At 42.7% G+C, this 22,213-nt stretch overlaps 1 protein-coding gene across 1 annotated transcript in view; it reads right to left on the reverse strand.

The window, feature by feature from the left end:
- TSPEAR (thrombospondin type laminin G domain and EAR repeats) overlaps nt 1-22,213 on the reverse strand; it is a 42,460-nt gene that overhangs the window by 5,375 nt on the left and 14,872 nt on the right. Inside the window, exons 4-9 of the mRNA XM_063131535.1 lie at nt 21,033-21,123; nt 13,347-13,503; nt 9,771-9,902; nt 8,076-8,308; nt 4,900-5,086; nt 1,202-1,431 (exon numbers count right to left, since the gene is read on the reverse strand). Of these exons, the coding sequence (XP_062987605.1) occupies nt 1,202-1,431; nt 4,900-5,086; nt 8,076-8,308; nt 9,771-9,902; nt 13,347-13,503; nt 21,033-21,123 (1,030 nt within the window). The remainder of the gene's footprint in view (nt 1-1,201; nt 1,432-4,899; nt 5,087-8,075; nt 8,309-9,770; nt 9,903-13,346; nt 13,504-21,032; nt 21,124-22,213) is intronic.

Here is a 22,213-nt window from a genome sequence, read left to right on the forward strand (position 1 = left end):
CTCTACATTCCTATGTGCTAGGCTCACTGGGCATTATCTTAGGAGCAACTCATCATGAAGGAATAATGTATCTCGAGCACAACTACCAGCCCAGTTTTCAGACCTGAGTTAAACACAAAGGGTGCTAAAGCACCCATCCAGACACATAGCTCATGTGCAACTAGACTTATATTCGCTGATCTATAAGGATTTCCATTTTTAAATAATAATAATAGTAATTAATTTATAGGCTGCCTTTCTGCCAAAGAAATTGTGCTCAAGGAGCCTAACGGTTTTATTGTTAGCTACCTTGAGCACCATTTTTTTTTGGCTATTGTTGTAAACCTCCTTGTGAGGACTTCTGTCCTGAAAGGCAGCCAAGAAATGTTTTAAAACATTTAAATATAAATAAATAACAATAAAATTCAGACTAAAATGAAAAAAATGTAATATAATGTAAAAACAAATTAAACACACACACACACACACACACACACACACACCAATAAATGAAATAAGCAGTACCAATTAAACCTCCTTTCAAGCAACAGGCCAGCTTATATGCCAAAGGCCTAACAGAATACAAATGGCTTTGCCTGCCAGTGGAAGGACAGCAGAGACAGGGCCAACCTAGCCTCCCTCGAGGTCTCTCAAAGAGGTTAAGAATAGCAGTTGTGGCATCATGTTTCCACCTGCTGAAATACTTTGGAGATCATACCTATGAAGGAATATCCCTAAAAACACTGACCCAACTGGCATGATCACTGGGTGGTTCATAAGCTATGGTAGCTTGTTAACATCCCTGCATGTGCTGGTAGTTTGCTGGGGTGGGGGGGATTTGCATCATTATTCCTGGCAGCGTGGCTTCCCATGTCATGTAGACCTGGCCAATTTGGCTTGTCGCCATGGCTAAAAAGCCACCCAGAAACCATGCGGCCCTCTGAACTACTTAAGGAGAGAATTCCATAAGTGGGTTGCTGCCACAGAAAAAGCCCCTGTCCTGTGTTCCCACCAATCTAGTCTCTCTTGATGGTGGGACATACAACAGAGAAAATCCAAGTAAGTAGCAGCATCTAGTGACCATTTGTGCACAAAGAGCTGTTGTCTTATGTGTACAAAAAAGACCTGCCTTTCATTAATACATACATACATACATACATACATACTACACACACACACACACATCCTATACATTCTGGATGCAAATGTTGATGTGCTTTACCAAAATTGACTGAAAGAGCTGGAAGGATCCACTGAGCCAAATGTAGATGTGAGAGTAGATCTTGGTGGATGTTCCATTAAATGTATTGGCCACCACCAGGAAGGAATAAGGACCGATACTGAAAAATTCCCAGTCATAGGCTCCTGAGGTAGGAATGGTCTGGTTGGCTTCAAAAAGGCCCATCCTGGAGTTCCACCTGTATACGACACTGTCTATATTGTGGTTATCTCCTAGGAAAGAATAAGGAAAGAACGCTGTGTACAGAAATAGTAGAGAAAGATGGTAAAACAAGGAGATGGGAAATGTTCAGGTGACAGGAATGAGGGTGACTTTACAGATGTCAAGGACAGACATCATCAAGTTTAAGTTGTAGGTGTTTGCCCGGCCAAGAAGTTGTTAGAGCTTTTTGACACTTTTTTGTCTAGATTTGGACCATAGAAAAGAAACAAGGAGGTGCTAACAATTCAAATCACCTTCACCTGTAATGCTAGAGTATGGCCTAAGCGCAGCCTTTCCCAACCTGGTCCTCTCCAGATGTACTGGACTACACCTTCCATCAGCTTTAGTCTAGCACATCTGGAGGGTGCCAGGTTGAGGAAGACTAGTTTAGCGTGACATGAAGAAGCCTGTTCAAGTCTGGGGGCCTTGTGCTCTCTCCTCCCCTTTCCTCCTCTGGCTGTCTGCAAAAAGGAGATTAGAAACTTTTATTTCTGCTTTTAAACTAAACAGAGTCCCTTGTTAAATCTGAACCTATTGGAACTCTGGTTAGCTTAAACTGTGGTTTGTTCAAACCATGGTTTCTGTTCCTGGCTTGCTCCCTAACCCTAGTTTAAACTAACCAGAGTCTCCAAAGTTCTGATATGACAAAGAACTCTGGTAAATCTAAAACTGCAAGTGAAAGCTTCCAATCACCTTCTTGCAACTGTGACAGAGAAAGCCTCCACTGAGGCTTGTTCAATTAACGCTAAACCATAGCTTAGTGTTAAGTACAAACCAGGCCAATGTATAGCAAAAGGTTCCAAAGTGAAGGACAACGCGCTATGGATTACAATTCTTTGTGAATTTTTCTGGTTCTTTCTTCTACTGCTTCTATGTTTAATTTACTGCACAATGGATCATGCCAGCTGGCTGAGCCTTTGTGAGGCTTCTGAAATAAGATTTTTAAAAACTGAGCGTTGGTTTTATAATGGAGTTAAAATTCAGCTCAGCTCTGCAGAAGGTTTAGATAGGTGTAGGAAAACTTGGTAGCCCTCCAGATGTTTTGGATTGCAACTCCCACAATCCCCTGCCATTGGCTGGTTGGGTCTTATGGGAGATGTAGTCCAAAATAGCTGGAGGGCACTATGGGCAGTATTTCATGCTGCCCATGCACCTCTGCAGATCATGATTTGCCAGGAGTACTTACTGCTGGTGCAGCCAGCAGCTAACACTCATTTCTGGACTTGGACAAGTCAGCAGAGGTCCCTTTTGCTATCTAGGGGAGGCTGGTGGTGTTGATGTCAGTGGGGCAGTGAATCCACTCTGGGTTTCAGTCAGAACTCTAAAGGAGCTGTCCAAGGTGCTGAGCTCCTTTAGAGTTCCGGCTGGTTCTGACTGAAACTCGCCACCTGTCTTCATGGCACCACTTTGCCATTCTTTGTTGCTGAAACCCCACGTTATCACTGCTACAGGGTGGGGGTGGGAAATCCCTCTGCCAGCAGGGAGTGTGGGGTTTCCAGGTACTGGATCCTGCTCCCTGTACTCTTTCCCCTGGCTGGCAACCAGTGGGGATCAGCATTCATCCCAGAACACACACACACACCCCGTATTGACCTCAGAGCAAGATCACACAGTGGAAGAGCCATGGTGCCCTCGCTCCCAAGGAAATAGTCGGAGTAAATGCCTGACATTTTCACACCGCAGCATCAGGGAAAATCCCTGCTGTGGCTGTGGATCGACGGCTGTGTTGTATAACCAAGGCAGTGCCATTTTTCAGCCACCGTGGGGCTTTGAAGGCATATGGACAGCCCTCCAGACTGAATTCACCACCCTCATTGGCATCAGAGCCACCAGCCTCCACTGTTGCCACTGATCTGCTCTGTTCCGGAAATGAGCATTTTAGCTAATTTCTAGTTGTGTTAGGAAGTGTTAGTGGGTTCTGCTGGCAGCACTGGATATGGCCTCAGATTCCCTACTCCTGGCTTTTCCACCACCTTTTTGCAAAAGCAAGTTGGAGGACCCATAAGAAAATGATGGAATTTATGTTCAGATCATCCATGTTTATTAAGGCCAAGACTAAGAATAATGTTTCTTCCCACACAACACTTGTAATGTGAGTAGAAACCAAAGTCATTTAAAAATGGTTGTATGGGGGCGGGGTAGGTGGGTGAAGAAGATTTCTGGGTGAGGCCAGCAGGGAAAGGAAGCTAAAGAGTATCTGACTACTTTCAGTTTTGGATATAGTTGTACATACACTGCTAAGTAAAGTTTGTTCTCTCTAATTCAGACTCTGTGGTTCATTCTATAATCTTGAATACACTACAATAGCGTTCCATCAGAAGAGTGTTTTATTGCACCCTCATTGCTGGGCACCCACAAATTTTTGCGGGTCCCTCTCATGATGTCGTCTGCCTCTTGTGCACCTCCTGCCCCTTCTGACCTTCTTCGCTTGACAAAAAAAAATCCTCAGAAAATCCGATATATTTTTAAACACGGAAGTTGCTGCTATCTCCTGCTGTGTGCAGGAGAAGCAGCGCAATTAGAACGGCCGACTGAATGGGTCTCGTGCACGTTGCTTACTTCCTCTTTCCAAAGAGGAAGTAATGATGCACAAACGCATGGGAAGAGAAGCGACAGTAGGAACGCGTGATTTTCCCCGTCTGATGGAGCTCACAGAAGTGAGTGTAACCATCACATAGTTCTTTCCAGAAGGAATGACTATGCTAACAGTCTCCACTGGGTGGCAGTATATGGCCTTTTTATAGACATACAAAATGTCCTGTTTTCCCAAAAAGTCCATTCTCTGAAGATCATAACGGATCCAAAAAGGTTTCAGAAGATTCCACCACTTTTCAAAGCAACTTTAAAAGGCAGTTAGACCAATTCATAGAAGGTAGGTCTATCAATGGCTATTAGTCGTGATAGCAATATACTATCCTCCAAGTAGAATGCTGCTGAATGCCAGTTGCTGTGTTTTGTGCAGAGTTTTCTCTTGCATAGCCTGGATCTCCTCTCCCAAGTTCTAACGTTATTTGTGGAGCGGGGAGAACACTCCTTCACTAATTTCCACAAAGTTCTCAATTTCCTCAAAGAATGGGCGCTTGGCTTAAGCTTGTCTGGAAAGTGGATCCTCTCAAATGGAAGCTCTACTCTATGTTTGTGTGTGTGTTTGCCTGTGTGTGGCAAGCATCAGCTGCACAACAGACTAACCACTGTGGGTCTTCCTTAGAACAGAGAAAAGCAGGGTGCAAATTCCGTAAATAAATGGCAGGCATTAATTTATCAAGAGCAGCTTTTTCTTATCACTCCATCTGCAAGCCAGATGCTGCTGCATCTGTTGACTTTACACACGTCATGCAGCTGTTATGGGCACAATGCAGTTGTTACAGGCATAGGGCCAATGTCAGGAAGAGGTGCAGCCCAGATGGTTCGTCCAGTGACAAAGGGAACGGGGTTTTGCCCACGCTGCTCAGCAGAATTGCCCGTTAGTGCCTAGGTACCTTTCCTGTGATTTGCCACTGCAAGGAAGGCCTCTCCATCAATGGCGAATGCCTCCCAGTCCCGAGCACTGTGTGTGGCGATCCTCTGGTACACAATGAATTTCTCTTTTCTGTAGTTCCATTTGTAGATTACAGAAAACTCCTGCCCCCTTTCATTCTGTTCGAAATTAGCCACGGCAAGGAAAATCTGAAACACAAGAAGTCACAGCGGCTCAGACTCTCTTCTGGCACAGAACAATCAAGAGCACAGAGTTGGTTGACTCCATCCTCAACAGGATATGAATTTGCTTTCTGTTAACTGGCCAAAGGATGCGTACATATAGCGATGCTAGAAAAGCGGTATACCGACTACATAATGTGCCCCAACAGTTCTCAGTGCACTTTAATACTGATAAAAAGCTGTCGTGTAGATGTAGCCTGTGAAACAAAAAGGATTTGTTCATCGGTCCTCAAATCTCCCTTGGCTGAAAATATGAACCAAGCAGTGGTTGCTGGTGAAGTAGCTCACAAGGTGAAACTGTCCACAGCCACTGCATGGTGATCAAGTGAAGAAGGCAATTCCCATTCATACCTTTCGACACCAGGAGCTGTCATGCCTGACCCAGACCTGGGCCGGGATGACTCTTCAGATGGAGACCTTGATATCGCAGAGTCCAAAGACCCTGTGAGACTGCCTGACTTCAGTGCTACCTGAGGGCACCTCCAGCTTCTCCAGAGGCCCCTCAGCAATGGTAGACCTCAAGGAACCCACAGACAGGGCCCTGAGAACATATACCATCCGTCGAGTCAGAGGAGGAGGCCAAGCAGCCCTAGAGAGCACCAGCAGTGCAGATTTGGGTGGCCTCCCAATGCCTGCACACTGAGATGGTGGTAGGGGAGGTTTGACCAATGTTTGAGGTGCGCATCCTCCTGTGCCTCCTGGGTTTGGAGACAAATTTCTCCTTTTCCCACTTTGTACATTCATTGCCACAAGCACTGATCAAACACTTGTGTACTCCCAATGTTAAATAAAGTGTTTTACACACACAGTCCAGAATTAGCATAAAGATACAGCTTCATATTTGCCTGACGTTTTTGACCTCCTCTGGAGGCAGCACAAAATGTCCTGGGGCAGAAGATCGTACATGTGCCTCATCTGCAGCTCATGTGCATTTAATTCTGTGAGCTAAAGCATCCCAGATGGTATCACCCCTAGTGGCGGTGAATTCTGAAAACCAACAGCTTAAGTAAAAGCTCTTTTACTCATTACACAGAAGTTATTTCTGCTGTCAAAATGCCTTCCACAGGGAGTTCTTCCAAATTAGGGAGACAATAAAAAGAAATGTTCCACACTTAAACCCAGTTTGCATGTCATCAACAACCATGGGTTCAAACTCTGGGTTGTTCGTCCCCCAACAACCGAACATCCTGGGTTCAGACATCACAGTTAACAACCCACGGATGGAACATCTCTCCAAAACCAAGGGCTGGCTGTAAGAATGAAAGAATAGTGTAAATAAAACTGAATTTAGATGTAAAATAACATGGTTTAATGCTCAGATTTGCATCACTGATTTTTATGTGTGTGTGTGTGTGTGTGTGTGTGTGTGTGTGTGTGTGTGTGTGTATATATCTCAAAGGGCAACCTCATTTGAATCAAATCAATAATTTAAACTGGACTTTTTCTTGCTGATTTAAATATTTAAAAATCTTGCCGATATAGAACTTGTTGATTTCTTGCTGATTTAAAGCCTTTTTCTCGCCTTGATTTAAATCATCCTACCAAGGTTTATTTTGGAAAAAATGTTTTAGAAGCTCATAGATTCTTTCTGAGCGCACAGCCTGAACAACCTAGTAACAAGCCATGGGTTCTCAATGTGGCTTTTTTGAGAAAAATAAGCCACACTGCATGATTAACAAGCTTTCCTGTGAACAGCAACCCTCACTCAACCAGTGAGTGTGGGTCAGCATGTTGTCCAAATCAATGAGGAACATAGTGTTATGGGATAGGAGCTTGCCAGGATGACCCTTCCATTCAGTGAAGGCTGGTGGCTCTGATTTCAATGGGCCATGGATCTGCTATGGGTTTCTGTCAGAACCAGTTGGAACTCCAGAGAGCTATCCAAGGCCCTGAACTCATTTTTGGGATTGGGATTTGGGATTAGAACAGAGTTTTCCCAAAATGGAAAATAACTAGCATGTGCATGCTATGTTTCCTGCTCCCAAAGCCTCTCTCCACTATCCTGACTTTTATTTATTTGGAAAACATATAAGTCACTCTTCAGCAATTGTTCTCAGAATTACTTACAATAAAAAAATCACTATTGAAACGACAAATCATACAAACCACAATAAAACAAGACACAGTGGAGCAATAAAATCAAATAAAAGCCAGCTTTGAAAAGCTCTTTTACTCAGCCACATCTATAATATTTCCCTAAGAGTAAACTCCACTAAAATCAATAGGACTTACTTTGAGTAGACATGTACAGGATTCCTTTCTGATATAAGCCTCCCAGCTATTAAATTCTATTAGCAAGGCTCTCCTCGGAATCTCACCTTCCAGGTTTGTTACACCTTTTCTCCCAGGGAGCCCAAGGCAATGTACACAATCCTCTTCTTTTCCATTTTATCCTCATTAACAACCCTGTGAGGTAGTTAAGCTGAGAGTCGGTGACTGGCCCAAAGTCACCCAGTGAGATTCATACCCGAGTGGGGATTTGAACTCGGGTCTCTCCATTCCTAGTCCTAAAACTCTGGCATGACCTCCAAATACAACCAGGGTCCTTCTTTGTTGAGTTGTCATTGTTTTTAAATGCAAGCCCTAACGCTTTACATGCTTTTGGAAATTATCTTAAAGTGTTTATCACTGGAGCAGTTCTGCTGTTGACGTTGATTGAATCTGTGATTTTATTGTTTGCCGTTTTATAATTGATTATTTTTGGCAGTCTTTTATTATTTTTGCACTCCACATTAAATGATAGAAGAGGCATGCTTTTAAAATGTTGCCAATAAGTAAATGATACATTGCAATTCGGAATTTTTGGATGCACCTTTGCAAAAATGAAAACTTCTGAGACCATGAACAGTTCGGGAGTGCTGGTGGAAGGAAGCAGGCATATCCATGGCCCTTTGGATCCCAGCTTTTGTGATTTTACAGTGTATCAAATAGTACTGGAAAAGAATTTACAATTTACCTTTTTTCCAATAGTGAAGAATTTCCAGGATTGGGCTTGGTAGGTGGGGACATTTTGGTAAGCCACAAATTTTTCATCCGTCCATTTGTAGATGGCTGAGCCACGAGGCGTGTACCGATTTGCAGTTGCTGCAAAGAGTCCCACCTTAGGGATGGTAAAGATCTCAATGCCCATGGTTTCAGAATTTGTAACTAAACTCTGATATTCTTCTAGATAGTCCAATCTTTCTTCGACTAGAAAGCAACAGACAGCAGCAGCAATCAATTGTCACTTGCAAGGGGATTCTGAAAGCATGATAATCCAGTAGATCACACACAGGAAACATCCCAGAACCTTACTGGGGCTTTCATCCTCTGCAGTCCTCCCACAATGATGATGTGGTCATTTATATGCATCCATGTGATTTTGAAAACTTCCCTTCTTGGAAAGGCTTCATTGAGTTTAATGAAACAGTGCCATCTAGTGGTGAGTTTACACACTGGAGATCCCGCGATTTCACAGGTAATACCATGGTATCTCTGTGTGTGTTTTTAAAAGGCGAGATTTCCAGGGAGCAGTGTGGGAGATATCCTGGACCTTGACAACATTGTGTAATGGACCCGCAAACTTCTGTGAGTGGCCAATCATGAGCATTCAATAAATTGTTTGTTTCAAGAAGCTATGAGTATTTCGAAAACTGACTTTTGCATTCCACCCCACTGCCTTCTGTGACTCTGTTTCTTGGGTTTAGCATATGCTCCAAATTTCTCCCAATCTGTACCCCAAATCTGCCTTCATTGGTGCTATTCAAACTTACCTCCCATGTTTATATACACGCACTCCTCTCACATCCCTGTAAGTCACCTTTACAAACTTATTGGAGCTAGTAAGTCCCTTCCTCCTTGACAAATGTCTCTGACATGGGACAGTTTCTTGTCTGTCTCTACACTGGCAAAGAAAATGGAGGACTATCTACCTTAATGTATAGTATGTAGTGTAACTCTCTGGGCATACTGACAAAACGATATTGGTTGGATACCACTTTAGCTGTCAGAGGTTTCCCCAAAGAATCCTGGGAACTGTAGTTTGTAACAGAACTGAGATTATTCTGTAAGAATACCCTTCCGCCCACATCCTCCCCTGCCACCACATAGAACCACAATTTCCAAAATTCTCTGGCACGAGGGAATGGCTTTTAAACCAGTTTAACTGTAACATAAATATGCCTTATTAATAATAATAATAATAATAATAATAATAATAGTCATCTATGTATGCTTTACAAAATAGAGGTATGAGGCTTAAAGTCAAAACAGACTTCGAGAAACAACAGAAAAGTGGGGAGATGAAAGCATGGGTAATCATGAGAAGAATATGTGCTTATTTCAGTGACACATATTTTGGCTTAATTACAGTAAGGCAGCCTTCCCCAACCTGGTGGTACCCTCCAACTGTGTTGGATTGCAACTCCGATACTCCCCAGCCAGCAAGCCCAATGTTGGCTGTGAATTATGGGAGGTGTTGTCCAATGCCTTTGGAAGGCACTAGACTGGGGAAAGCTGCAATAAGGTGTCCTGACTAGAAGTATGATGCAAAGGCTTCAGGAACTAGGGTTTCAGGGACAAGACCGCTCGTCTCTTCAAAATATTTGCCTCCCTTCATGAGCCAGTGCTATGAAAAGCACCAACCCTTCAAAAGTGCCCAGAAAGCGTTTACCTTCTAGCATGGAAATCCACACGCTTCCATTACAAAGATACAGTCCTTTCTGAGCAGCATTAAACCAGAACTGGCCACTTTCGCTCTTAGTACAGGGAGGGCGGGACCCCAAAGTCACCTTCATGTCTGCTTCTGAACAACGACAACAAAAAACATGAGGAGCAGCAGCTAAATACTTGCTCTGGTACCAAAAGAAATGTAATTTCATGTTATATACACAGAGAGGGGTGGCGGGAGAAGGAGCATATTATAACAGGATTTTGGCAAACCACTGAGACGTCTCTGAATGCACTGAATAGATGGCAATTGTTGTTTTTAAATGCATCTTCTGCTGCTGCTTGTGATCTACATATAGAATTGGATCTAGGCAGAGAGAGCTATTCTATGGCCCCTAGCCAGTGTCTGAGGGGCCGTGGGATAGTGCAGATTCTCTGATCTGAGGTCAGAGACAGTGTTCTGCCCTGGGAGGGGGAATCAGAGCTCCACCCCCTCCCTCTCGCAGCCATTGTGGAAAGAACCCTGCTGGCTGATCTCCAAGGTTGGAGACTCAGTGTCGGAGAAGGGGGTGGTTCGGTTGGTGAGGAGGAGAGGAGACTGGAGAGGCCAAGATACGAGCTATCCTGAAGCCTCTCCAGCCTCCTACCCAATCCCTCTGAAGTGTGAGAGGATGGGGGGCAGGGGAGATGGCCTCTTCCACTCCTCCCACTCTGCATAGGATAATCGTAAACCTCCAAGATGGGGGCTTACAATCATCGAGGGTGCAACCCATAAGTCAAGCTTAGAATAGACACACTGAAATTAATGGAACAAGTTAGTCATGACTAATTTGGATCTAGTACTCTAATTATGACTGAATCCATCCCATGCAGTTCTAAGAAAATGCTGGGCAGCTATAGTATTCATAGGAGTAGCCAATGACTTTAGCCACTCCAGAACATTTAGCCGCTTCATTTACACAAATCATTTACACATTTACACAAATGTACATTGATGGTGCTATATAAATAATAATAATAATAATAATAATAATAATAATAATAATAATAATAATAATAATAATCCCCTAGATCTGGTATTTGTCCATTGCCGGTCTTTGGGGTGTCAATTAGTAATAATTGGTGTGAAGTTCGACTTTATAAAAACAATTCAGATGATGAGAACTATACTTTTGTTCCCTTGATGAAAGGTGGATGACTCTATTTCTGTTGAGGTAAGGAAACACTGGGGTCATTCCTTCTGATTTTCATATGGTACAATCACAGATTTTGAGAACATCTGTGGCTACTGGCCATTCATTACCCAGCACTCTGTAGTTCCCATCCAACTACTTGTGACCACATCCTACCAAAATCCATGGGACAACTTCAGTTGTGACCAGTTTAAGACACACTGACCTCAAGCATCATTAACTTTACTTGGATAGGGGCCTCTGTGGGACTTAGTGTGGACCAGGGCATTAGAGATAAGGCCTACTTTCAACTTTGGGTCTGCTGATTATCCTTCTACTTCCCTCTAGTCCAACCCTCCCCAGATGGTGCTCCCTCTAGATGTTTTGGACTTCATTTCCCATCAGTCCCAGCCAGCATAGCCAATGCTCAGGAATGCTGGGAGTTGTTTGGAGATTGACTTTTTGAGTGCAAACACATTTTGGAAGGAAGGAATCGGAAGAAACCAGGTGAAAATTATCTATAATTTATGGTAAATTTGTGCCAGTTAAACTTGGGGGGGGGGGGGATTAAATATTGTAAATACATTTGTTTTTCTCTTTCAGAATTTCTACGTTCAATACAGCATTGGAGTTTTCTCCAAAAAGAACTAGCAACTTATAAATATAATTGGCTTTTTTGCCTTATTGATCAGTGCATCATTAAAAATTCCTTTACTCAGAAAGTGAAACAATCTGTTAACAATATCAGTTATCAGAATTTGTTATCGGAGTTTGTTATGTACCTTAAGAATTGTCTATAGGAGTTCCTGATGAAGTTTATGCATGTCAAAACAGGAATATACCTGGGTTCTCTAAACTGATATGATTATGACTGATATGGTTGTTATGACTTTGATATGATTTATAAATGGTATATTGGCATTGGAAATATTTGCTCCCTTTATCATTTGATGTGCATCATTAAGTGCTCTATTTATAAATATTTTCTAAAATTATCTCATTGGTCTGGTGCACTTCTGTTAGGTCTCTTGCACCTTGTGTGGTTGTTTGAGCTGTTATTGGGGACTTTGTCTTTTTTGTTTTGCAGACAATCAGAGTAAGCATGTATTCTGTTCATCAAAATATAAGCAGAGAACTTATTCATGCTACATATTTTTGGACTAGATAGCAATTATATGTTTTATGTGTATCACTCAAAGCTACAAAGAGTGCAGGGAAGGAAGGTTCGTTAATTTCAAGGGATCAATCTCTCAATGTCATTAAAGGAAGAGGAAATGAATTAGAATAACATTATAAGAAAAAAAGTGAATTTCTACACTTCCTGTGCTGCAACCCAGTCAGACTGGGTTTACTCTAACTCCAGGCTCACGTTTGGACAATTTGGCTCAAATTTTAGATGGTACAGTGTGCACCATCTAAAATAAATCTCCAGCTTTGCTAATATAAAGACTGTCGTGTTTCTCTGCACTTCTTCTCTGTGCTGACTCAGGAACCTGAGTGTTTCACCCAAGGCAAGAGATAGATCAGAGTTACAGCTGGTCTTTGGGTTTTCAGAAATGGAGATCAGACATTGCTTCTCTATCCCGAACTGCACTACATGGCATAATTTGATACCTGCTGCAACACCTATCACTGACTAGAATCATAGAGTAGTAGAGTTGGAAGGGGCCTATAAGGCCATCGAGTCCAAACCCCTGCTCAATGCAGGTTCATTCAGACTACAAAACTAATTCATTCAGACTACAAATCTCCACTTTGGGATTGGGTCTCTCTAAAATGAAGACATCATGGCCACAACATCTGGTCAGATTTTTGGACTTGTTTGTTACTTCCCCCACTCTCTGCTTTTTGTACCACCTAGCCTGAAGGCAAATTCTAGAGAACTTGAAAGCTTACACATTTTTGTGGAAGTCTGGTTGGTCCTAATAAGGGTATTGACCAACTGTGGATTTGGGTATTTTTTCCCTCATGGATTGGCACAGCTATCTATTTTTAAAATCAGACACAGCATGACAGTTATGGTGAGGCTGTAGTATATGCAGGATGCAGGTAGTCACTATTTTGAATATGCAAACCCCACTCAGGAGTTGTCATGTTCTACAAACCTGGCAAGCATGGGTTATGCAAGCATGGCTCACATAAGCCATGGTCTGTTTTAGAGCTATGTGAGGGTTGTTTAGCAAGCACATAGCCCATGCTCACCTAGTTAGTACGACACTACAATCCCTGAATGAGGGTTGGGTATGCAAGATGGCGCCTACAAACACTGCAACTTGTCATGGGTTAAATAATGAGCTCCGGTGTGTTGTCTGAACCCAGTCTTAGAGTGATCACAGTGTTGCTCTCCTCTATGTTTTTCTAATACAAGCTGGTGAACCATCTCAGAAACCATGTTCCATTTTACTGACCGTAAGGATATTTCAGCAGCTCATTGTCCACTGGTTTCACAGGGAGATCCTGCAGAATTTTGGGGATGGAGAGCACTGCTAGATTAAAGTTCATGCCAGTGCACATCCGTGAGGTAGCATCAGATCCTGGCAACAGGACTAGCTGCCTTAACAAGCCCTGAAAAAGAGAGGAAGAAAGACTAGGGAATCAAGTCTATCATGGTTAGTCAGGGGCAATGGTTGCTGGTGGGTTTACACTACGTTTCATTTCTATAATGCTGGGGCTTAAGTGAGCCTGAAAATTATACTCTCTGACCTTGAAGCCCAGGGCCCTGACTTCAGAAGTGTGGGAACTAATTGTGGCTCAGCAGGCCTGAGGCATATTCTGTTTTGGAGAGATTTCCACATTTCTGAACTGACTATCCTATTATTATTATTATTTATTTATTTATTTATATAGCACCAAAGCTTCAGGGGGATGATAAACCCTTTCAGGGGGAATTCTTCTGGTTAAGAATTTTGGAAGATTCACATTAGATAACAACTACCTGGAAGAAATATTCAAGAGGCCAAAGGATATTTGAGCTGCCCTCCATGAGAAAATTAGGTGGTTGTAATGAAATAATTGACATGGGATATAATCTGGAGATCTTATCATCTCAGCTGGGATTCAGTATGCATGTGCAATTTATATGAGTGATTTCCACTTACAGCGTGTGCTATTTTTATATAGTTTTCTTTAAAAAATGTATCATTGTAATACATTCTACTGTCATTTTCTAATAGCAATAGAACTCATTTTGCTCACTTGCTACAAATTCTATTGACTTTGTGGTTTTCTAGCTAAGTGTAGTTTTTCAGTGATGGAAGAAGCTACTCTTCACATGCTCGGAGGCATCCTTTTCTTACTACTGCATGTGTTTGACTGCTAAGCTCTGCTACAGAAAACAGATTCTGGGGCTGACCTATAGGTTCCAAGGCTGAACCTCTGCTGAAATTAAGCCCGGAGTCTGCATTTTCCTTTATCCTTAGTGTGATCAAAGGAGCAGCTCCTTGCCAATGCGTACATGACAGGTAAACAAGCATAATACAAAGCTAATAACTCCTACCCTTTGATGCATGTTCGGGGCAATGTTCAGGAAACTGTTAAATGATAACAAGACTTTCGTTTGTGTTCCCCTGACCATTGTTGATTACATCACAAAGTAGATGAGGATCAAAGGAAAGTTTCATGGACAAGAATTCTGGGCCTTCAGGAAAGGACTGATACATTTGCACCTGCTTTTTCAAACAACAGTTACACCCATAGTAACAATGGTTTGTCATAGAATACTTCACTTCTGTTTGTACTGCTGCTTTGGCAGCGGTTTAAACTATTACTGGAGTTAATATGATAGAAAACTACTGATAATTAATGTTACTACTGTAACAAAGTAAAATGGTGACTCCCCCTTATTCCTTTGACTTAAGGGTATAACCAGTGCCGGCTCCAAGTTCTGGAGGGCCCATGGGCAAGACCCCCTCAATGGGGGCCCTACCTCAGTCAGTCTACTTTCTCAGCACCATTGTCACATGCTGGCTTGAGAGGCAGAGAACCAGTGAGCAAGCAGACAGCGGCATCTACTGCTGTTCCTTCTTGTCACTGCTGTTGTCTGGGCCACATCAAGAGGCAGGTGAACAAGGCTGGGGAAGAGGAGGCACAAGTCCATGGGGCTCTTGTCAGTGGGCCCTTGCTGGGATGTGGACCCTCAGCACGTGCCTGATGATGCCTACCCTTCATGCTGCCCCTGGGTGTAACTACATGTTAAATTCATTAAGTGTATAACAAAAGCTGGCAGCTTTTCCGAGGGGGGAAAAAGGAGCACTGGAAGGAAAATTAGGAAAGGAGGATGTGCCTGGGAGTAGGGTGGAGGGAGAGGGAGAGGCCTGGATGTTTTTCCTTCATTGCAAGTGGCCTTTCAGCCATCCCACCTTTCATAGGATTCCAAACACAGGCCAGATCTACACCTTGAGCTCCATGAGATGGGTTTTTTATTTCACGCTCGTTGCTGGGCACTCACGGATTTTCCCAGGTCCCTCTTATGACGTTGTCTGCCTCCCGCATGCTTCCCACCCCTTCTAGCCTTCTTCACACCAAGTAAGTCTGACTTATTTTTAAAGACGGAAGTTGCCGCTACCTCCTGCTGTGTGGAGGAGAAGCAGCAGGATCAAAATGGACCACTGAATGGGTCACGTGCACGTTGTTTACTTCGTCTTTCAAAAGAGGAAGTAATGAGGGACAAATGCACAGGTGGAGAAGTGATGGTAAGCAAACATGATTCCCCCCCCCCCCATCTGATGATGCTCCTTGTGTCAAATCATTACAATCCCGTCATGGTAACGCTATATCTCTCTTGTGGAATTATACCTCATAGGACACACAGGCAGGATCTGCACTACTGCTTTATAATAGTTTATAACGGTATTGACAACTGTTGGGGCCCAGGACACATTCCATATACCCTTTTCAAACCATTTTCTAAGTGTTATATCTTGCTTCGCTCTAATAACACTATGTCTCTTACTCGCCCAGGAGTTTCTACTTCTCTCGCTCGTCTTCGACCGTTTTCGCTCGCTGCGCCTTATGCCTGAAATTCTCTTCCAGCGCATCTGCGAACCGCGATGTCGATCACAGTTTTTAAATCTTATTTGAAAACATTTCTTTTCTCAAAAGCTTATAATCCGTAGTGTGACGATACTAGTTTTTATTAGTCCCCCATGCTGGTTGGCCTTTCCCCTCCCTGATTGTTTGTTACTGTGATTTTAGAATGTAAGCCATATGGCAGGGTGTTTTGTATTTTGTTTTATTTTGTTCTGTACAGCACCATGAAAATTGATGGCGCTACATATTGTAAATAAATTATTATTATTATTATTATTATTAATAATAATAATAATAATAATAATAATAATTTGTTGCAGTATTTTAGATACTGTGGAATAAAAAGCAGGAAATAACACAATGGAAGCGGTGTATGGAATGTGTAATGTGCCTCAATAGTTACCAGCGCACTTCAATACTGCTATAAAACATTAGTGTAGACCCAGCCACACTTTCAGAATCCCATAAGGCAAGGGGAGAGAAGTGGCCGGGAGAAAATTTGGAACAACAGAGCGGTGGTTAGGAAAGGGTCCCACAAACGCTATCTGCCTACCTACCTCCAATCCCCACACACACCTCTTCTAAATGTTACCACTAGGAGGGGAAAACACAGATAAGGAACCAGGAACTAGGAGACAACTTTAGCCTCATTTAAAAAAGCTGTTGTTGGGCTTTTGTTACACTACATAATGTATAGTTCTACCCCAGTATAATACTCAGATGATGGGTTTGAAAGAGTATGCTACTCATAGATGTATGGGCAGGAGAGCAGGTAAACAGGAGCCATGGCTCCTACTCCAGTGCCTCACCATTCTTGAGGTGTCTGGAGAGAGGAAATGACAAGTGTCCTGTTCTGGCTACCACAGTTTAAAAAGGATATTAATGACATGGAATGCGTCCAGAGGGAGGAGAGCAAAGATGGCGAAGGGCCTGGAGATCAAGTCCTATGAGGAAAGGTTGAAGGAGTTGGCTAGAAGCACAGGTGCTTCTGATCACATGTGGTCTCAGGGCCAGCCTGCCACCTGAGACAAAGAACAAGATGGCGCCTCTTTCCATTCGATGTACGAAAGCTGACTGGCCTGCTAGTTAAACCTTTCTTCAGCAACAGCCTCTAGCATTCCTGAAGGCAGCAGGCTAGCTTAGGGGCACAGGGCAGGCTGTATGCACACAGCACTCTCCTCCAACATCTTGCTGCTGCCTCCCAGCAACTGCTGCCTGAGGTGACCACCTCACTCTGCCTAATGGTAGACCTGTCTGGTCTAAAAACACATAGGAAGGAAGAGATGCCCACAGCCCTGAGTTTCCAAAATGTGTCCCTGTATGCTATGCATCAAGAATCCAGTTGCTTTTCTTGTGGTTCTCATTCACCTGGCAAAACATCATAGAACTTTGGTTTATATAAACTGGTCTTTTTTAATGTCTTTCCTTCACTAGAGTCTTATCTCCAAATTTACTCTCACCATCTTAGATACAACTTCCCAGACCCCCCACCCCATCTTCCCATTATCCACCCCCACCCCCACCCCTAAGCCATTTCTAGCACTCCCCTAATATACCTCTTTCAGCCACCCATCCTGAGCACACACCCAACACCCTCGGTGCAAATAGTTTAGCTTTACACTATATTTAAGTTTGAGATGTGGCCTTCAGGCTGTTTAATCATAATATGAATTTAATAAATCATTTGTAGGTGCAAGATGAAAATCATTCTAAATCACTTTGGCTAATGTCTTCTTCTCTTCCTATTTATTCTACCCGTTCTTGCAAAAGTTCTGCCTGAGTAATATATACATACAATAAAACATTATTTAAAAAGAAAATGAATGGGTGCTGCCCTCTAAATACCACAAATAATTCAGAGGGGAAAAGGCATGTTCATGTGAAGAAGTATTTGGAAAAAGAAATAAACTTTTCTGGGATGCAAAAGAACTTGGTTGTGTACAAAGCTATTTTATATGCTGTGAAATTTCATATAGGATTTGATATCAGATTCAGAATTCCAATTTTGGACAACCTCAGCTCACAGTTCACAAAATCGCCATGAAAGCTTTGTTCAGGAAGGTGATAGCATGTCCACAGTATTATATTACTTATGTGCTGGTATTTCCACTTGCAGTGACGCTATTATTGAATTTATTCCTCTTGAAGTTTCCAGCTTATTTCAATGCTTGCCTCTTTTTTTGCTGGCAGAAGTTGATCATTATGTTATTTATAAGACAGCTCTGCATGTCACAGCAGCTGAGAAAATCAGAGACAAGTTTGTTAAATCTATTGCTATAGACCGTTAATGTGGCCAGTTGGTGTAGTTATTACGTTAAAAGGGAAGCGAAAGTTCTTCACTTACTGTTTGATTTGTATTGTACAGCTTGTATCTGTTGTGTGAAAACTCGCCTTGACATGTTTTCCTGCGTTATAGTTTGTTCTGTGTGTATGTTTCACAGTGTCTTGAGCCTCTTTTCAATATGCCTTTGTCTCACAGCCTTGACCCTATCCTTTCTGCAGGTTTTATAATTGGGATTAGCCAACAGGAACACACCTTGACCATTTCATAAACTACACTGGTTGCTGGGCCATTTCCAGCCACAATTCAAAGTGCTGAAACTTACAGCCAGGTATGTAAAGGATGGCTTCTCTGCATATGAGCTTGTCTGAGTACTAAGGTCATCATCGGAGGCCCTTTCTCGAAGTCCCCTGGCTTCTGAATTGAGGAGAGTGACAACTAAAGAAATGGCCTTTTCAGTTCCTTTGGCACCCCACATATGCGATGCCCTCCACATAGAGCTCCGTCTGGCACTGAATTTGATGTTGTTTCACAACCAGGCAAAGCCCTTTTTTCTTTATTCAGGTTTTCCAGCATGTCAACTGGATTCAGAGCTTTTCTACAGAAGACATTTATTGTGTGCTTATCATTCTTTGCTCATGGTTGTTTATGGGTTCTTTAGATGACCTCGTGATGCTCCAGTTTTACTTATCTTTTTTAAGAGCACTTTCACAGATTTTTTTAGAGCATGGAAAATCATTATGAATGTGGAATAAAAAGCAGGAAATAACACTATGAAAGCAGTATATGGAATGTGAATTGTGCTCCAACAGTTATCAGTGCATTGCAATACCGCTATAAAGCAGTAGTGTAAATCTAGCCTAAGTTAATTAATCTACAATTTGTCATTACATGCAAACTGGGTCTCTATGTTCTCTTCTAATGTCAGCTACCAGGAGTCATCTACATGACTCCTGGTAGCTACATGTGCATATCCCGCCCTTGAGGTTTCTTTATATGTCTTTTTGTGTGGTATTTTTGGCTTTGCTTGGCTCTCCTTTGCCTTTGCCCATTATCAACTTCCATCTCGCCTTCAGATTAAAGATGTGGCACTTTCAGATCATCTCTTGCCAAAGGCTGAGTTATCTCAGGCCAGAAGCTTCTTGACTCCTGTTGAAATTCTTTCATAAGTCCATTTAAAGAAGGAGAAAGAGAATTTTAGCTTTCACTCAATCATATCTCCCAGTTCCAGCTGCACACCGTATTGTGTATCTGTTGCAATGTCTCCTCAGGAAGTCTGCTGACCCATATGGCTAGCAGTTATCACCAGTGACCCAGAAATGAACAGAAGCTGTTCCATCTATGAAATGATACAAGGGGAAAAGAAAACCAAAGCATTCCTACTAGATTAGTACCACGACTTCCACTGGTGTGATTAATTCTCTTGGGGGTCTGTTCTGCACAGCACAGTTAGTTTGATCTTCTGCAGCACTGAGCTTTGCACATTCCAGGGAGCTTTATAAATCCTGATCAAAACACAGGTGAGAGGTCCTGAACTTCGCCTGGTGGAATTTTCCCTTTACACTGTGGCACCAGTACACTTAATAAAACGTTCCCTTCTATAAAATTCTTAACATCACAGCTAACTTCGCAGGCTGTGGGTCTAGAAGCTCCAGGATCTGTTCTTCTGGGTCTTGCTATTTACTGTTTTACTCTGTACAGCACCATGTACATTGATGGTGCTAAATAAATAAATAAATAAATAAATAAATAAATAATAATGGGTACTGCTGTGCTTGAGTTTTGAAATTAACACCATTTTTTAAGCCACACACCCGCCATTTTAAGTTGGCTTGTCTCCTTCTGTGTGTATGTGTGTCCAATTTCCTGTTCAGTTCATACATGGAGCATACACATAGAGAGTGAATTGGGACTGCCCCTACTGCTCCCGCCCTCTATGTCTACTAGCCCTGCCCTGGATCTCCATGCCTTCAGTAGGAGGTGTGAATTGAGCTTCTATCCACATACAGCTACATGTGCATAGATTCTTCCATGGGATCAGGTTCCTTTCATGCCTTCTCAACATGCAGAGGTCAGAGCCAGTGGGTATGACCCCAATCCCCAGGCCTTGCATTTAGTAAGATCATGTACCAAACTTATTAAAACTGGGAGAGTGGTGGAAAGTGAAATGCCCTGCTTGGTGGGAATGGCTATTTGGAAGAGGAGCACTCCTGCTGGGAGGAAGGATACACTGCAACATTTTGTTGCAGATCCCAGACATATCTATACCAGTCTTAAGGCACAATCCTGTGCATGTTTAGGTATAAAAAAAGTCTTACAACTCCCACATTTTGTTGCATGTCTCAATCATATTTATACCAGACTTAAGGCCCAATCCTGTGCATGTTTAGGCAGAAAGAAGTCCAACAACCCCCAGCATTCCCCAGCCAGCATGGGAATGTTGGGAGGTGTAGGACTTTTTTCTGTCTAAACATGCATAGGATTACGCCCTTAAACTGGTTTAATAGCAATTTCCACGAGGAGGACTGGGAATCTCTAACAAGGAATTCTCAGCACCCTCAGGGAATTACAATCCTCAAAACTGTCTAGGGGAAAGCCATGAGAGCAAAATGATATATTATACATTCAGCCCTTGGAGTGCTGGTTGTTATACCGTATAAACTTATTCATTCATTCAGCTCAGATCTGCTCCTCCCACCCTCCAGTGCAGCAGAGGCACCTCATTGTTTGCTGAATAGTTATAATAATCTCTTCAACACAGTCAAATATCAGACATGATACTCACGCTAAAGAAACCCTTTCTTCTCCTTCTGTTCCCTACATAAAAGCGGGATCCAGTCACAGTCAAGGATGTGGGGAAAGCAGAATCCACAATCCTGAAGTGGATGAAAATGAAAGCACACTTGAATCCAGACAGCTAAGGTAATTATCATTGCTAACAGCAGAGGCAAAACCAGGGCTCAACTGTTTTGATTTGAAGCACACTTTGGATGAAATAGTCTGGAGAGTTATTAACCGACCTGGGCTTCAAAAGCTGACCAAAGTGTTTCAGTGCCCTGTTGCTTCGTGTGTTTCTAAGGCAGCCTTCCCTAAGCCGATGCCCTCCAGATGTATTGGACAGAAACTCCAATGACCATGCTGGTTGAGGATGATGGGAGTTGCAGCCAACACAGCTGGAAGGCAACAGCTTGGGGAAGTCTGGTCTATGATGTTTCTGCCTGGCCCATGATGTTTCTGCCTGGCCCCTGTGTAACAAACTTTGTTTCCCTATTGTTTCTGCAATGGGAACGTGCCATGTGCAGTTCACTTTGACTACTACGACAGAGGCCAGAGCTGCACCTTGTGTCAAATGATTACAAATGTGGAATAAAAAGCAGGAAATAACACTTAGGGGTTCATCAGACGAGTGTTTTATCGTACGCTTGCTACTCCCCACTCACGCTTTCTCGTGCATCCTTTAGACAACGCTGTCTGCCTCCCACACATCTCCTGCTGCTTCTGCTTGTTTTTCCATCACAAAAAAGTCCCAGAAAATCTGGCTTATTTTTTTAAAATGAAACTTGCCACCATTTCCTGCTGTGTGCAGGAAAAGCAGCACAATAAAAACACCCACTGAATGGGCCATGCGGTTGTTGCTGCTTCCTCTTTCTCTCCCCATGTAAAGAGATTGTCACTAATGCAGGACAGCAGCAGGAGGCCATAGCGATGGTAGGGAAACACAGAAATCCCCCACTCTGATGATGCTCTATGAAAGTGGTGTATGGAATGCAGATTGTACCCCAACAGTTCTCAGTGCACTTCAATATAAAGCAGTAGTGTAGATCTCCTTTAAGGTTGCATCTTGATGGTTACCCACCACATCTCCAAGTACACTTTCATAGGTTGAATCCAGTATTAGCCCCACTTACAGTAGACTGAAATGAATGGTACCTAAGTTAGTCATGACTTATCTAAGTCCCATTCATT

The sequence above is a fragment of the Elgaria multicarinata genome, chromosome 8 (genome assembly GCF_023053635.1).
Source record: "Elgaria multicarinata webbii isolate HBS135686 ecotype San Diego chromosome 8, rElgMul1.1.pri, whole genome shotgun sequence".
Taxonomy (NCBI): Eukaryota; Metazoa; Chordata; class Lepidosauria; order Squamata; family Anguidae; genus Elgaria; species Elgaria multicarinata.